Source organism: Hemitrygon akajei, chromosome 22 (assembly GCF_048418815.1).
Source record: "Hemitrygon akajei chromosome 22, sHemAka1.3, whole genome shotgun sequence".
NCBI classification, from domain to species: domain Eukaryota; kingdom Metazoa; phylum Chordata; class Chondrichthyes; order Myliobatiformes; family Dasyatidae; genus Hemitrygon; species Hemitrygon akajei.
The window spans coordinates 10,274,148-10,291,992 of record NC_133145.1 but is presented as its reverse complement, the minus strand read 5'-3'; the positions used below and the strand labels follow the sequence as shown (position 1 = coordinate 10,291,992).

Genomic DNA, 17,845 nt, shown 5'->3' with positions numbered 1-17,845 from the left:
ACTATCCTCCAATCCTCTGATACCACATCTGTCACTAAGGATGATTTAAGTATCTCTGCTAGGGCCCCTGCAATATTTGCACTTGCCTCCCGTAAGGTCTGAGGGAACTCCTTGTCAGGCCCTGGGTAGTTATCCACTCTAATTTGCCTCAGGACAGCAAACACCTCCTCCTCTGTAATTTGAAGAGGGTCCATGATCTCACTGCTGCTTTGCTACACTTCTATAGACCATGTGTCCATCTCTCGAGTAAATACAGATTCAAAAAATCCATTCAAATCAAGTTCTCCCCCATCTATTTTGGGTCCGCTGTTACCTGCCCTGCCTCATTCCCTAATAGGAGATTAAGTACTACACACTCTCTATGGCCCCATACCTTTCGTATTCCTCAGTTCCATCCATTAAGCCTCACTAGACAAGTTCTCCAATCTGTCCCTACTGAGCAATGCCATTCCACTATCCTGTCTGGCATCCCTACTGCTCTAACTGTGCAAATACAAGGAAGGAAACAATAAACAAACTAGAAAAAAAATATCTACAGTGTTCTCTCACTCAAGCCTCTCCTCATTGAAGCCTCGAAGAATCAGCAGTTAGGAGAAAGATTGAAAATCTGGCAGTGGGTGCCATAACAGCAACCTCTCAGTTAATGTCTATACCTTGCACCAAATGGCATCTCCTCTATTTGGTCTGTCCACATAATGCAAGAAGTATTTTAGAAAAGGCAGATAAGCTCAGGACATGGATCTACATATGAAATGATGATATTGTAGCCAATAGTGAGACTTGGTCGCAGGAGGGAAGGACCAATATCTCAATATTCTGGGGTTCTGTCATTTTAGAAACAACAGAGTAGGAGGGCTTAAAGGAGTGCTGGTGTTACTAGTCAAAGAAAATGTCATGGATAGTGGAATATCCTCTAGTGGGATGTAGGAAAGCAGGGAGACTTCCAGTGTCACTGATGACTTCAGCAGTGAGCAGTGCATTCAGCTGAAGCTTTTAACACTCTGCATTAAGGAGTTGGAGCTGGAACTGGATGAACTCTGCATCATTTGGGAGGCTGAGCGGGTGTTATATAGGACATATAGAGAGGTAGTTACACTCAAGGTCCAAGACACAGGAAACTGGGTGACAATGAAAAAGGAGAAAGGGATTAAAGAGCCAGTGCAGAAAAACCCCGTGGCCATCCCCCTCAACACGAGGTATATTACTTTGGATACTGTTTGGGGTGGGGGTGGGGAAATGACCTAACCGAAAAGACACAGCGGTCGTGTCTCGGGCACAGAGTCTGTCTCTGTCGCTCAGAAGGGAAGAGGGGAGAAGAGATGAGTTGTGGTGGCAGTGGATTCGTTAGTTAGGTTCTGTGGATGAGATTGAAATCCCCTGATGGTATGTTGCCTCATGGGTGCCAGAATCCAGGACATACTGGATCGAGTCGTCACCATTCTTAAGTGGGAGGGTGAGTCAGGAATCGATTCTGGATACATCTAACCAGTTCTGTCCCATCCAAACCTTTTGCACTAAGGAGGTGTCTATCCATATTAGGGAAGTTAAGGTCCCCCATGGCAACAACCCTGTTCTTTTTGCATCTTTCCAAAATCTGTTCCTCAGTGTTTCTGTGGCTGTTGAGGGATCTATAATACTCTCAATAGAGCGATTGCTTCCTTCCTGTTTCTGACTTCTACTCACGCCGATTTCTACAGTTCATGAACACAGTGGGTGTGGACCATTTGTAGTGGGTTAGGGATCTGGATGGAATTCGCTCATTCTGTGAATAGAGTGGTCTAAATTTCTTGCTATGACTAGAAGCATCTATCAAGCAGTCTCAAGGAAGTCACACGCCAGTCACAATCCACTTTTCAATGTCTGCTCTTTTGCAAGGAAAGGCAAGTTAACAGTTGATGGAAAATGAAAAATATTAGCTTCTGAGCTAAACCACTGGGAACTGGGTGTAACAACCTGCTTTTTGTTATTTTGTTGAAAGGTCTTTTCTTTGTCTATTCTTGTTATATGAGTTGTTTCCTCCTCTTGCTTCCCCTTTAACTTTGCAAACAATGAAATGAAGGGAAGAGGGGAAGCAAGAGAGGTTGAGAGTGAGCAGACCTTTGCTGTAAGTGAATTGTGGTCACAGGCAGGTAGGAAAGACAGTGATAATGGAATGAAGTCTGGAGACAGAAATGGAGAGAATTATTTGAGAAAGGAGTGTAGATTTCAATGTAAAGTTACAGCAATGAGAAGCCCTCTCCGAGTAAGCACATGCATTGAACAGTAATGAAAAGGATGTGGGCTTGTGAAACCAGTACCTCATGATTTGCACACGGACCACAAGATGACAAAAATCGATAAGGATCACTGAACAAATGTTCACATTTGACTGATGCGTCTCAAGTGAGGGTGAATCACTGAGTCAATGGAGAAGTGTGAAGGCTTCAGGAGACAGAAGCAACAGCTACATAATTTTATCTTCAGTGGAAGGGGGAATTTGTGGATGGAATGGCTGATCTGATATTTTTAACTTTATCCTCCTGGAGCATTCTTTTGGAAGCTAAAGAGGGAAAATCAAAAGCAGTCCTCTTCTCTGAAATCCATCCTTAGGAGGATTTTACTCTGTCTGTCTTCTGCTTCCTTGTAGTTCAAGCGTCAAAGGTTAGTGCAAAGGATTGCATTTCATAACATGTCCTATATGCATCATGACTGCACAGAGTGTAATGGAGTGGGACACTCCTGTCATCTCCAGAGGGTCGTAGGTCATGGTGTCCTAGTGTTGACCCTGTTGGAATCTGAGGCCACTCCTTTGAATGTAAACACAGAAACATAGAAAATAGGTGCAGGAGTAGGCCATTCGGCCCTTCGAGCCTGCACCGCCATTCAGTATGATCATGGCTGATCATCTAACTCAGAACCCTGTACCTGCTTTCTCTCCATACCCACTGATCCCTTTAGCCACAAGGGCCATATCTAACTTCCTCTTAAATATAGCCAATGAATCGGCCTCAACTGTTTCCTGTGGCAGAGAATTCCACTGATTCACCACTCTCTGTGTGAAGATGTAGCAAGGGAATTAAGAGTCACGCAGGTGAGCTTCCGGCTTCCTTCATTCCAGCTGCATATTCTTATTTCTTATGCACCATTTTAATTTAGTCTTACATCACTGGTCACCATGCATTAAGCTGCCTAGGCTCTAAGCTTCAGAACTACTTCCCTAATCCTCTTTTCCTATCTTTCAATTAACTGTAGTCCTTTATCTATCTGAATGTCACCTCCTTTGTTTAAAGTTCAAAGTTCAATGTAAATTTCATTATCAAAGTACATATATGTCATCATATACAACCTGAGATTAATTTCCTTGTTGGCATATTCAACAACTTTATAGAATTGTAACCATAACAGAATCAATGAACAACCGCCAACCAGGGCGTTCAAGCAGAGAGAAGACAACAAACTGCAAATGCAAAAAGAAGAAACAATAAATTAAATAAATAAGCAGTAAATATCGAGAACAAGAGATGAAGTGTCCTTGAAAGTAAGTCCATTGGTTGTGGGGCAAGTGAAGTTATCCCTTTCGTTCAAGAGCCTGTTGGCTGTTCCTGAACTTCATGGTGTGAGTCCTGAGGCTCTTGTGCTCTCTTCCTGACTGCAGCAGCATGAATACCACATGTCCTGGGTGGTGGTGGTCCCTGATAGTGGATGCTGCTTTCTTGCGACAGTGTTTCATGTAAATGTGCTCAATAGTGGGGAGGGCTTTACCTGTGATGGACCGGGCTGTATCCACTACTTTTTGTAGGACTTTCCGTTCAAGAGCCAGTCACTATACTTTTCACAACACATCTATAGAAGTTTATCGAAGTTTCAGATGTCATGCTGAATCCCTGCAAACTCTAAGGAAGTTGAGACGCTGCTGTGCTTTCTTTGTAAATACACTTACATGCTGGGCTCAGGACAGGTCATCTGAAATAATAACATCCAGGAATTCAAAGTTGCCGACCCCCTCTACCTCTGACTCTCCAGTGAACACTGGCTGATGGCTCATGAACCTCTGGTTTTCTTCTCCCGAAGTCTACAATCAGTTCATTGGTCTTGTTGACATTAAGTGAGAGGTGGTTGTTATGGCACACACTGCCAGATTTTCAATCTCTCTCCTACCTGCTGATTCATCGCCACCTTTGATTCGGCCTATGACAGAGGTGTCAGCAGCAAACTTGAATGTGGCATTGGGGCTGTGTTTAGCCTCACAGTCATAAGTGTAAAGTGAGTAGAGCAGGGGTGAGCATACAGCCTTATAGTTATGCCCTCAACTCTAGATTTTTATCCCTAAATCTTCCTTCCCCTCCAAAACTCCCCCTCTCACTCTCTTTCCTAATCCCCTTCTCCTTCACTTTCCCCATCCCTCTGCCTGTTTCTTCATCTTTCCTCTTTCTTTCCTTCTGTCTTTCTTTTTCATATCTCCTTTTCTTCTTAGTTAAGTCCTGTCTTAATACTGAAACTATTGACTGATTTAGATCCCCCCGTCACTTTTTGCCTAGGGAACAACCTCTGTTAATTTTGAATTGAATGTTAAAGGTGCTACTTAAATGTAAATCATTGTTGCCATAGCAACTTCAAATAGCTCAGCGTGGCTAATTTCATTTCCAACTGTACGGCTGCTGCTAAGACATGCAGCAAATGCCGCAAAGAGCATCTCTGAGGGTTCTTCCTGCTGTGCCAGTGCAGAAAACCTGTTTACAGCCAGTTTGTCTTTAGCATCTGCTTGAATGAGTCAACATTTTGACTGTATTGTGCTTCTGTGGTTTTCTGTAAGTCTGTTCAGCTGAAGTGAGGACAAGGGAGACAGCCTTTGCTAGGTAGCTAACTTCCCCTTGGACTCTGAGAAATTCAGATGTCAGAATTTTTAAAAACAGCAAAAGCTTCTGAACCAGCACAGCTACTGCTTGGACCATGCAGCAACGGTGTCAGGAAAATACCCCAAAGTGATCAAAACAACAAATGTGAGAGAGCTGTTAGAGGGGATGTCACTAACGATGTTACCCGTCAGTATTAGGATGTAGGGCTGAAATGGCTAACACGAGGGGACATAGATTTAAGGTACTTGAAAGTAGGTACAGAGGAGATGTCACGGGTAAGTTTTTCCACACAGAGTGTGGTGGATGCATGGAATGTACTGCTGGCAATGGTGGTAGAGGTGAGTACAATAGGGTCTTTTAAGAGACCCTTAGCTAGGTACATGGAGCTTAGGAAAAATAGAGGGCTATGCAGTAGGGAAATTCTAGGGGGTTTCTAGAGTAGGTTATATGGTCGGCACATCATTGTGGGCTGAAGGGCCTGTAATGTGTTGTAGATTTCTATATTCTATGTTCCATGTTCTGAAGGATGTACCTATGAACATAGAACATAGAATAGTACAGCACAGCCCTTTGGCCCACAATGTTGTGCCGACCTTTAAACTCTGCCTCCCATATAATCCTCCACCTTAAATTCCTCCATATACCTGTCTAGTAGTCTCTTAAATTTCACTAGTGTATCCGCCTCCACCACTGACTCAGGCAGTGCATTCCACGCACCAACCATTCTCTGAGTAAAAAACCTTTCTCTAATATCCCCTTTGAACTTCCCACCCCTTACCTTAAAGCCATGTCCTCTTGTGTTGAGCAGTAGTGTCCTGGGGAAGAGGCACTGGCTGTCCACTCTATCTATTCCTCTTAATATCTTGTACACCTCTATCATGTCTCCTCTCATCCTCCTTTTCTCCAAAGAATAAAGCCCTAGCTCCCTTAATCTCTGATCATAATGCATACTCTCTAAACCAGGCAGCATCCTGGTAAATCTCCTCTGTACCCTTTCCAATGCTTCCACATCCTTCCTATACTGAGGCGACCAGAACTGGACACAGTATTCCAAGTGTGGCCTAACCAGAGTTTTATAGAGCTGCATCATTACCTCACGACTCTTAAACTCCATCCCTCGACTTATGAAAGCTAACACCTCATAAACTTTCTTAACTACCCTATCTACCTGTGAGGCAACTTTCAGGGATCCGTGGACATGTACCCCCAGATCCCTCTGCTCCTCCACACTACCAAGTATCCTACCATTTACTTTGTACTCTGCCTTGGAATTTGTCCTTCCAAAGTGTACCACCTCACACTTCTCCGGGTTGAACTCCGTCTGCCACTTCTCAGCCCACTTCTGCATCCTATCATTGTCTCTCTGCAATCTTCGACAATCCTCTACACTATCTACAACACCACTAACCTTTGTGTCATCTGCAAACTTGCGAATCCACCCTTCTACCCCCACATCCAGTTCGTTAATAAAAATCACGAAAAGTAGAAGTCCCAGAACAGATCCTTGTGGGACACCACTAGTCAGAACCCTCCAATCTGAATGTACTCCCTCCACCACAACCCTCTGCCTTCTGCAGGCAAGCCAATTCTGAATCCACCTGGCCAAACTTCCCTGGATCCCATGCCTTCTGACTTTCTGAATAAGCCTACTGTGTGGAACTGTACCGTGTATGATAGAGGGAATGCAGTGAGTGTTTGTGGGATTGGTTCCTTGGAATAGGATGGTTGTCTCATGAGAAGAGGTTAAGCAGACTGGCTCTGTACTCCCTAGAATTTATGGGAATAAGAGGTTATCTCACTGAAATTTACAAAGTTCTCATGAAGTTTGACAGGGTAGACAGGTAGCTGACATTCACAAGCTCACAATAAAGGGTTAACCAAAGATGAAAAGAAACTCTTTCATCCAGAAGACAGTAAATCTTTGTAATTCTCTGCTTAAGAAGTCTATGAGGGCTCATTTACTAACTTTATTCAAGTTAGAATTTTATATTTTTTATATAATTAAAGGAATCAAGAGATATGGGATAGATATAGATAAGTGATGCTGAGGTAAAAAAATTAGTCAAAATCTTAATGAACAGTGAAGGAGGCACAAGGGACCAAATGATTTCCTACTGTTTCTATTTTGTATGTTCTGTGTGTTTGAATAATTGATCTTCCAGAAGTTTTAATAAAACAGGAGGGGTTGATGGAAAGTTGAGGGAGTCTTGAAGAATGGCTATAGCAGGGCAAAGAGATCCACAAAAGTTCAGCAAAAGGGGCAATTTCAGAGGCAAATTTGTAGGTCTAGAGGAGGTTTACAGAAATAGATCGAGAAGTGTTTTGAATTATTAACACCAAGCTGTCCACTACCTGGACGTGTTTTGACTGTGATACGGTAACGTGAATCATAGATTTCCTGATCTCCTCTAACTCCACTAATCCATCCCCATTTATTCAACGGTTGCCTTCAGCACCCCCTGTCCCAATCTCCTGTGCAGTCTGGAGAGTGGGGTCTAAATCGGAGGAGCTACAGCCTGACACAGAGGCAATGACTGGATACATTCAGTGCCACTGGAGATCATGGCACAGTGTGCAGTGCACCCATGGCAGCAGTTGTTGGCCCTTTATCTTAGGAGGTGCTGAAACAGGAAAGGGTTCAAAGGAGGATCACGAAAATGATTCCAGGTTTGAATGTCTTGTTATATGAAGAGCGTTTAATGGCTTTGGGCATGTATTCACTGGAATTCAGAAGAATGAGGGGTGACCTGATTGAAACCTATCCAATGGACTCTCAAGAATGCAGGTATGACTGGCAGTTATTGCTGAGGAGGACTTGGGCCAGACTGAAGTGGTGGCTTCTGGGCTCGAGAGTAGAAAATGAACTGATGTTTAGCAGATTTAAGCACTGAGTGAGATTAAAAAGACTAAGGCATCAAGGCCGAGGGTAGAGGACGAACCAGTGTTCAGATCACTACTCACCTCAGTGCTGAATCTAGCTTTGTAGCTATGGCCAGCGGCTATCAGGCTTCTGGACCAACTGCAGCACTGAAATGTCTCCGTGGCTGTGGACTTTCAGGGACTCTGTGGTTCCTGTTCTGTGGATTGTTTGCTTGCACAATTTGGTCTTTCTTTTTCATACATTGGATGTATGCCTGTCTTTGTGGTGTGGCTGTTTCAGGTTTCTATTGTGTTTCTTTGTGTTGTGGCTGCCTGCAAGAAGATTAATCCCAGAGTTGTATATGGTATACGTACTTTGATAATACATGTACTTTGAACTGTGAGGTACAGTGCAAGCTTAAATAAGCCCTTGATGAATATCAGAGTGTGTAATTAAAACACAAATTAATATGGCCTCAGATATCAAAATGGGGGATTTGCACTGTAGATGCCCTTTAAAAAAAGCCTTTGCATCCCTGGGCCACGTGGGAGATATGAAAAGGATTCATCATATGGACCTTGTTTATAAGCATGCCTGAGGGTGAAGACCTTTGAAGGGTAAGTGTTATTCAATTTTGATCCTAATTCAGGTCTTTCTTAGGATGCACATGTAGCAAAATCAAGTCCACTCTAAATCACTCCATTCTGGATAGCTGGGGGATGAGGAAACTCCTCATTTTAAAATACAAATCAGGTTATGAAATGAGTATAAATCTCACCCTGAAGTCTATTCCAACAGTGGCAATGTAGCTCCCTGCTAGAAAGGCGTGATCTTTGAACTGGACCAGGAAGCAGGTCTTGCCCACACCAGAATCTCCAATTAACATCACCTACAATGCGTGCAAAGTCTCATTAGAACCTTCCTTAAGGAGTGAATGAAACAGTTATTCAACAAATCAGTTTAATGCAAGAAATCCAGCAACATTTTTGGAGATTATCCTTAATCTAAAGATCCTTTTATAAAGATCCAAAGACCCAGCAGTATCCAAAGAGATCTCAGCGAAAATTTCTCTCCACATTGCACACTAATCTCAAAAGGAGGGTGTTGTGATTCAGGTTGAAATTTTCTTGGAGTTGTGTAGGTCGAGTTTTCTATTGCATTGAAAGGTGCAGGAGCTGGTGCAACCTAGAGGATGTTCCTGAATCCTTCCCCTCTGTTGCTTTTAGGTAAAGCTTTTGCTCAGCTGGTTGTTACTGACTCCAGTTTAGAAGGGCAGATATTTAAGACCAAAACTTTGAATCTGAGCTGAGGCTTCTGGAAGTACTGAGGGAATGCTAAACTGCAAAGCCACGTCTCATAATGAGGCATAATACTGAGGTGTGAGTAGTTCCAGGGTATAACTGTATGGGAGACAATGATCATCATCCACAAAATGCTCGAGGAACTCAACAGGTCAGGCAGTGCCTACGGCGATGACTAAAATGTTGGCATTTCAGGCTGAAACTTTCATTTTCATGTGGAGAGGAATCCAGAGTCCTGATGAATGGTCTTTGCCCAAAACATTGACTCTTTATTCTTTTCCAAAGATGCTGCCTGACCTGCTGAGTTCCTCCAGCATTTCATGCATATTACTCCGGATTTCCAGCATATTCAGAATCTCATGTGTTTATGATGGTCATCATCACTCTGCTGTGTGTAGGATCTTTACAGTGCATGAATGAGTTGCCATATTTCCCAATTTCCTTAAACATAGGAAGCCAGTCCAGTTCATCAATATAATCCCATTCACAGAGCATTCCCATTCCCCACTAATTTTCCCTGGAATCAGTTCTCCCGACTTCGATTCTGCCACTCACCTACACTCAAAGGGCAATTTACACTGGCCAGTTAAACTAACGGACACATCTTTGGTATGTGGGAGGAAACCGGAGCATCTGGAAGAAACCCAAGAGGTCACAGGGAGTACATGCAAACTCCACACAGATTGAACCCAGGTCACTGGACCTGTGGGAGAGCAGCTCTGCCAGCTGTGCCGCTCACAGCAGACCCCACACCTTGAAAATATTGCTTTGATTGGAAAGCTTTTGCAGGTATTTGAAATGCAGGATCTGAAAAGCAATTTTGATCCTCCTCCTATTGCATATACAATATTTACTAGGAACAGGATTACTTGAGGATGACTCACACACAAATACTGTGTATTATCTGCCTTGGGGCTGCAGACTTCACTGCCTTCTATTGTCTCACAGGCAGGACCAACAAACACAAAAAAAAATTTTCAAGTTAATTCAGCAAGGTTTTTCAAAGATGAGTGGATGCAAATGTAGGTGGATTATGTAGCTTCCTCCATCCCCACCATCTACAGAGAGATGAATAACCCCCTCTGGCCTAGAGGGTAAACTCTGTGACCTCTGAACTTACCCTTTATTAATGCCCCCCCCCCCCCCACTTACATTGCTTCACTAGTGGACCTTCAGAAGCATGGCTCCAAGACCTGGAACCCCTCTGCTAACCATCCCTTTGAATTGATTTTTTCAAAATTTTAGACACATTGATGTCAACGCCAGTTGGATAACACTCCTGGGATGCCTTACTATTTTTAAAGATTTTTGTTTAATATATGATGTCAGTTAATATATTGTAAGCCAGGATTCCTGTGGGAGTTGTAGTTAACATACCAGGATATAAAGGAGAAGATTATGTAGACAGAAGGAGAGGACCAGAAGACAAGAGGGAACTGGATTAGTTCAGTGTCATTGAGTGGAAGTTTGCGAGAGAGTGTAACGGTAAGAGATCATAGTGTGAACGGATGTGGTCCACAGGTAAAGTTAGAGGGGAGACTGACCAAAGGACAGTTGTCATGAGGCTGTTGGGAGGTTGGGGTGCTTCAAGGAGAGCTGTGCTGTGGAAATGATGAGAGGGGCAGGCAAGGATCAGAGCTCTAAGGTTCTATATCACCCTTCTGTCACAACAAAGGTGAAAGAAACCAGTGATGACTACGAGAGAAAAATCATCATCCCAAGTGTAGGAGCACTGACGCTGAAGGGAGTTCCCTCCTGTTTGCCATTAATACACTGAGAAAGTTTTGGCTCATCTGGGTTCATATATTGGATAGGTAACGGTGAGGGTGGAAAGGGGCATTGTGAGTGGCTAGATAGGGGTGGTGTGCCCAAGAGCATCATTGAAACAAATTCACCAAGGACAAGCAATGCCACACACATGCATCTCCCAAGGAAAGCAGTGAAACTGCATCTCCTATTTGCCTTCAAGTGGTCTACATGGAAGGAAGGGTTCCTTGAGCTCTCTGGAATGATTCAGCAATTGTGCTTCCCAAGACTGCCCCAATGGTGCTTCAACTATGTGGCCCTCAGAGCAAACACTTGCTCCACCACAAACATCGTATTAATGAACATTTTCTCAGTCATGTTCTACAACACATACAGAATCTCTGCAGACACAGCCAAAATGCCACACGTGACCTATAACACAAAGAAAATATCCATTGTTGCTTCAACAATGCCGACCATGGGGTAACTAGTTTAATGCTATTTCTAACCTAGCTTCACTACAGTGAATGGCCACATCCCCTGCCTTTTCAACTTGTCAGTAATCATAGTGATATGCCCCTTTAACTCCTGACTTTATAGACAGGGCTTGAAGACTCACAGACATTTTTCAAGATTTCTATGTTTAAGATCACAACAGGTGGGGAAAAGCAACAGTGCTCACCAAAACATTGATCTTGCATTCTGATAGCACTTTTCATTGCCTTACAACAACGTTAACTGCTCTACAACAACTCTGTACCTACATGCATATGCAGCCACTGTTAGAACAGATACAGTACTGCATCAGCCTAACCCCACAAAAAGAAACGGTGTGAAATTGCTTCTTTGCTATTTGTGGAGGGATAAATATGATGCAACCTTGGGGGAGCTCCCTTACTCTTCCTCAGATATTTTCCATTCACTACAGAGAGGACTTCAGTATCATATCTCAGCCGAGGGATGACACCTTTGATACTGAGTCCTGCACTAAGGTTCCAGCTTGCAGTAAAGCCTCAAGCCCTCAGGTTAGCTCTTATGAACCAAGCTTATTTGGGAAATGGGACTTCTGATCCACAGCTAACACTCTTCGTATCCTCTTCCTGTGCTTGCCTGAGAATATGCAAACTCTACAGAGACAGCACCAGAGGTCAGGATTGAACCTGGGATGCAGAAAATGAGAGGCAGAGGTCTTTCAGCCATACAACTGAGACACCAAGAATATGATCACTGATTTTTGGACATGGATGCCTTTAGATGATTGTGCAAGGCATGATGGATCCTTGGCAACTGACTGGTGAGCTTAAGGGAGTGCTGAGGTGCTGATGAGAGAACGAGGATGACTAAGGGTTGAGAAGATGTTTTCCTAGTCCCCTTTCTCTTGATGTACTGTGGCTATATTTATGACTTCCATACAACTGTCCTTGCTCATTTGTGGGGGGGGGGGGGGGTCCCATGACCAACTGGTGATAAACTTAAAGGTGTAAAAAGACGTTTAAGGAAAGGTGTCACAGTGGTTAACTCCTGGTTTAGTATCTCAGACCTGAACCAACAACCTAAAGTTCTGAGTTCAAAACCCATCTTGGCAACTGTGGAATTTAAATTTAGTTAGTTAAATGGTTTAGAATTAAATGAGGATATTTGCTTTTGATGATTAGAACGAACACAAACTACTGAAGTTTCAGTAATGCTCACTGATTCAAGAAACATCTCTAAAATGGTTAATAGCCAAATGGTGGAGAATGGGTGGAAAAGTGGCTGGATATGGAGAGAAGGTAGGGTCGAGAAAAGATTGGACCAGTAGAGAGTGGTGTGGGAATGGGGTAGGAGGTACAGTGTTGGATCTCCTGTTAGGGAATGAGATAGGTCAGGTGACAGAGGTATGTGTTGGGGAGCACTTCAGGTCCAGTGATCACAATGCCATTAGTTTCAATATAATTATGGAGAAGGATAGGTCTGGACCCAGGGTTGAGATTTTTGATTGGAGAAAGGCTAACTTTGAGGAGATGTGAAAGAGTTTAAAAGGAGTGGATTGGGACAAATTGTTTTATGGGAAGTATGTAATAGAGAAATGGAGGTCATTTAAAGGTGAAATTTTGAGGGTACAGAACCTTTATGTTCCTGTTAGGTTGAAAGGAAAGGTTAGAAGTTCGAGAGAGCCATGGTTTTCAAGGGATATTGGAAACTTGGTTTGGAAAAAGAGGGAGATCTACAATAAATATAGGCAGCATGGAGTAAATGAGGTGCTCGAGGAATATAAAGAATGTAAAAAGAATCTTAAGAAAGACATTAGAAAAGCTAAAAGAAGATACGAGGTTGCCTTGGCAAGTAAGATGAAAATAAATCCGAAGGGTTTCTACAGTTATATCAATAGCAAAAGGATAGTGAGGGATAAAATTGGTCCCTTAGAGGATCAGAGTGGACAGCTATGTGTAGAGCCAAAGGAGTTGGGGGAGATTTTGAACAATTTTTTTTCTTCGGTATTCACTAAAGAGAAGGATATTGAATTGTATAAGGTAAGGGAAATAAGTAGGGTAGTTATGGAAACTATGATGATTAAAGAAGAGGAAGTACTGGCGCTTTTAAAGAATATAAAAGTGGATAAGTCTCCGGGTCCTGACAGGATATTCCCTAGGATCTTGAGGGAAGTTAGTGTAGAAATAACAGGGGCTCTGACAGAAATATTTCAAATGTCATTAGAGACGGGGATGGTGCCGGGGATGAGCGTATTGCTCATGTGGTTCCATTGTTTAAAAAGGGTTCTAAGAGTAAACCTAGCAATTATCGGCCTGTAAGTTTGACATCAGTGGTGGGTAAATTAATGGAAAGTATTCTTAGAGATGGTATATATAATTATCTGGATAGATGGGGTCTGATTAGGAACAGTCAATATGGATGTGTGTGTGGAAGGTCATGTTTGACAAATCTTATTGAATTTTTTGAAGAGGTTACTAGGAAAATTGATAAGGGTAAAGCAGTGGATGTTGTCTATACAGACTTCAGTAAGGCCTTTGACTAGGTTCCACACAGAAGGTTAGTTAGGAAGGTTCAATCGTTAGGTATTAATATTGAAGTAGTAAAATGGATTCAACAGTAGCTGGATGGGAGATGCCAGAGAGTAGTGGTGGATAACTACTTGTCAGGTTGGAGGCCGGTGACTAGTGGTGTGCCTCAGGGATCTGTACCGGGTCCAATGTTGTTAGTCATATACATTAATGATCTGGATGATGGGGTGGTAAATTGGATTAGTAAGTATGCAGATGATACTAAGATAGGTGGTGTTGTGGATAATGAAGTAGGTTTTCAAAGCTTGCAGAGAGATTTAGGCCAGTTAGAAGAGTGGGCTGAACGATGGCAGATGCAGTTTAATGCTGATAAGTGTGAGGTGTTACATTTTGGTAGGACTAATCAAAATAGGACATACATGGTAAATGGTAGGGCATTGAGGAATGCAGTAGAACAGAGTGATCTAGGGATAATGGTGCATAGTTCCCTGAAGGTGGAATTTCATGTGGATAAGGTGGTGAAGAAAGCTTTTGGTATGCTGGCCTTTATAAATCAGAGCATTGAGTATAGGAGTTGGGATGTAATGTTAAGATTGTACAAGGCATTGGTGAGGCCAAATTTGGAGTATTGTGTACAGTTCTGGTCACTGAATTGTAGGAAAGATGTCAACAAAATAGAGAGAGTACAGAGGAGATTTACTAGAATGTTACCTGGGTTTCAGCACCTAAGTTACAGAGAAAGGTTGAACAAGTTAGGTCTTTATTCTTTGGAGCATAGAAGGTTGAGGGGGGACTTGATAGAGGTATTTAAAATTATGAGCGGGATAGATAGAGTTGACATGGATAGGCTTTTTCCATTGAGAGTAGGGGAGATTCAAACAAGAGGACATGAGTTGAGAGTTCAGGAGCAAAAGTTTAGGGGTAACATGAGGGGGAACTTCTTTACTCAGAGAGTGGTAGCTGTGTGGAATCAGCTTCCAGTAGAAGTGGTAGAGGCAGGTTCAATTTTGTCATTTAAAAAAAAATTGGATAGGTATATGGACAGGAAAGGAATGGAGGGTTATGGGCTGAGTGCAGGTAGGTGGGACTAGGTGAGAGTAAGCGTTCGGCACGGACTAGAAGGGCTGAGATGGCCTGTTTCCGTGCTGTAATTGTTATATGGTATTATATGGTATACCTGGAGAGGGTGAGAGTAATGGGCAAAGAGGTGGGGACTATTAGGATGGGAAGAAATGAAATGCCTTACAATGAGAGAGTATAGACTTGGGAACAGAGTGAAGGGAAGGTGAGACGTGGGCAGATACGAAGAGAATGTGGATAGAGCAGTGGTTCCAGGGAGGAGAGCAAAATCAGGTGGACTGAAGATGGTGGGGAAAGAAGTTGTTGCAGGAGACACTGAGAACTGGCTGACAATATGCAATATTTTAATGTTTTCCATAGAGAACAGGATAACTTTTGCTGGTACATTTTGCAACACAGCATCACCCCTTTTTTTGTACCAAGCACTGCTTTCAGAAGTTAAGCTGTGAAGCCAGGCTCAGACAGAGAAGGAACTGAAGGCAGCTTTGCAGCTGAGAACCAGTTAACAATGGATAGTGATGCATGTGTAATAAATGCCAATTCTGTTGGTAACTGGGTGACAGTGATCAGATACTGAAGCAGAGTTTGCTATTTAAGTGGCTGAGCCAAACAATTAGCTCACTACTGGCAGGAAGTAGAAATGATAAAAGGCATCTTATTCCATTATCATCTCACTACCATATTGCATCCAGTGTCAGAGAGCAAGAGAAGCTAACTTTGCAGAACACTCTCTTCTCTTCCATACATGAGGGTCTGAACTGTTGCCCCGCACCTTTGGAGAAAGGTGAATGAGATTTTTTTTGAATTCTCTGTGCTTCAGTACTGAACACCCAGGAAAAAAATTAAACTTCTGGTTGAAGGAATCCAGTGCTCCCACCCTTGTATAGAGCTCCCATGGAAAAGCTGATGTGCTTTTCCCATGTCATCCCCCCAGCTGGTGTTGATTCACCGACTAAAGGTGATTTGGCTCATGCAACGCATTCTGCACATTTATCAATCAGCAGACTGAATGAGTTGGTTGTTATCCTGGAATTTTAAAACAGGGAGTGAAAGGGCAGGCTGACTTTGATTTACACGACATATGCCAGTGGTATTAAACCTGATTCTGATTCATTGTTCAGTTCATGACTTTCCAAATCAACTAAAGCTCAGGGGCTACTTGTAAACTGCAAAGCCAATTTACACACAGCATGATTCCACAAAATGCGATGGGATAATGGCTAGATACTCTGTTTTAGTCATTATTTGTGGGATAACTCTTGACCCAGGGAACTCTATGGAGGCCTGAACTTGTGCAACTACAAGGTGTGTAATGGGTATGAGTTGTGTTTAAGTAGAACTGCAGATTTTAATATTCCATTATTATTAATGCTGGGAAATGAGAATGTGGGAGTAAATATAGACTTACATTTTCCTGAGTGACTATGTCAGGTACTGACAGTGAAACCCTAGCCTCTAAGTGAAAGATTTAAAAGGGACCTGAATGGGCATCTTCTTCACGCAGACTGTATTAAGTACGTGGAATGAACTGCCAGAGAAAGCTGTTGAGGCAAGTATGATACCAATATTTAAACAACTTGTGGATAAATACATTGATAGGAAAGGTTTAGAGCAGGGGCTCCCAACTTTTTTACACCATGGACCAACAGCATTAAGCAAAGGGTCCATGGACCCCAGCTGGGATCTCCTGGTTTAGAGGCATTTACGTTAAACAAGGCAAGTGGGACTCGTTTAGGAGGCACCAAAGTCAGCATGAACGATCCCACCACCAGCCACATCTTCCCCTTCCCCCCACTCTCGGCTTTCCGCAGGGATCGCTCCCTACGCGACTCCCTTGTCCATTCATCCCCCCCATCCCTCCCCACTGACCTCCCTCCGGGCACTCATCCCTGCAAACGGAAGAAATGCTACACCTGCCCCCACACTTCTTCCCTCACCACCATCCCAGGCCCCAGGCAGTCCTTTCAGGTGAGGCACCACTTCACCTGCGAGTCATCTGGGGTGATATACTGTATCCAGTGCTTCTGATGTGGCCATTTATACATAGGGGAGACCCACCGCAGACTGGGAGACCATTTCGCCGAACACCGGCGCTCAGTCCTCCAACAGTGGCGGGATCTCCCTGTGGCCACACACTTCAATTCCACAGACCACTCCCACTCCGACATGTCTGTCCATGGCCTCCTCTACCGTCAAGATGAGGCCACGCGCAGGTCGATGGAGCAATACCTTATCTCCCGCCTAGGTAGCCTCCTACCTGCCGGCATGAACATCCAACTCACAGACATCCGTTGATACCCCTGCCCCCCCTTACCCCCATCCCTATCTATTATTTTAGTCTGGTTCTCTTTCTCTCTCTTTCCCCCCTCACTATAATCTCCCTCAGCCCTACCTTTCTTTCTCTTTTATTTCCCATAATTCTCCACCTTCCCCCTAGCCCATTTCCCTCCAGCCTATCACTTCCCAGCTCTCTGCTTCATCCCTCCCACCACTTCTTATCCCCTCTCCACCATCTCATGTTACTTCACTCCTGATGAAGGGTTTCGGCCCGAAACGTCGTCACTACCTCCTCCCATAGATGCTGTCTGGCCTGCTGAGTTCTGCCAGCATTTTGTGTTTTTATGAACAAGGCAGCCCTGTTTTTGTGCTGCATTGCTCTATGACTCTGAAATGTCCGTAGCAATTCACAACTGAGATGCTTGTGGGAATATTGATGGGTAATGAGCACTAAGAGTGCGAGTTCTACATTTTAAACACATCTAGATCCAACTTCTCCCTTGTGGTTTTTTAGACACAGTAGATGAATTTCTTGGTAAAATGTATTCTAAAATAAATTATTCCTAACTTGTGTCCAACTACTAACGAAGAAATGTTTGTCCATCATTCGGTATTATTTAAGCAAATATTGTCACCAGTTAAATCTGGAAAAGAGTAAAGCTTTCCTTAGCTTCATTCTCAGCAGATCCACGTGATTCTTCTCACATACTGACAACTTGACCACAAGATAGACCTCCGATCACA

The 17,845-nt window shown here is 43.3% G+C and overlaps 1 protein-coding gene across 3 annotated transcripts in view; it reads right to left on the bottom strand.

Moving 5' to 3' along the window:
* LOC140714971 (ras-related protein Rab-37-like) overlaps positions 1–17,845 on the bottom strand; it is a 387,517-nt gene that overhangs the window by 78,139 nt on the left and 291,533 nt on the right. Inside the window, exon 2 of one of the 3 annotated variants that reach the window (XM_073026680.1) lies at positions 8,474–8,584. The exons of the other annotated variants lie outside the window; for them this stretch is intronic. Coding sequence (XP_072882781.1) covers positions 8,474–8,584 — 111 coding nt within the window. The remainder of the gene's footprint in view (positions 1–8,473; positions 8,585–17,845) is intronic. 3 annotated transcript variants of the gene reach the window in all.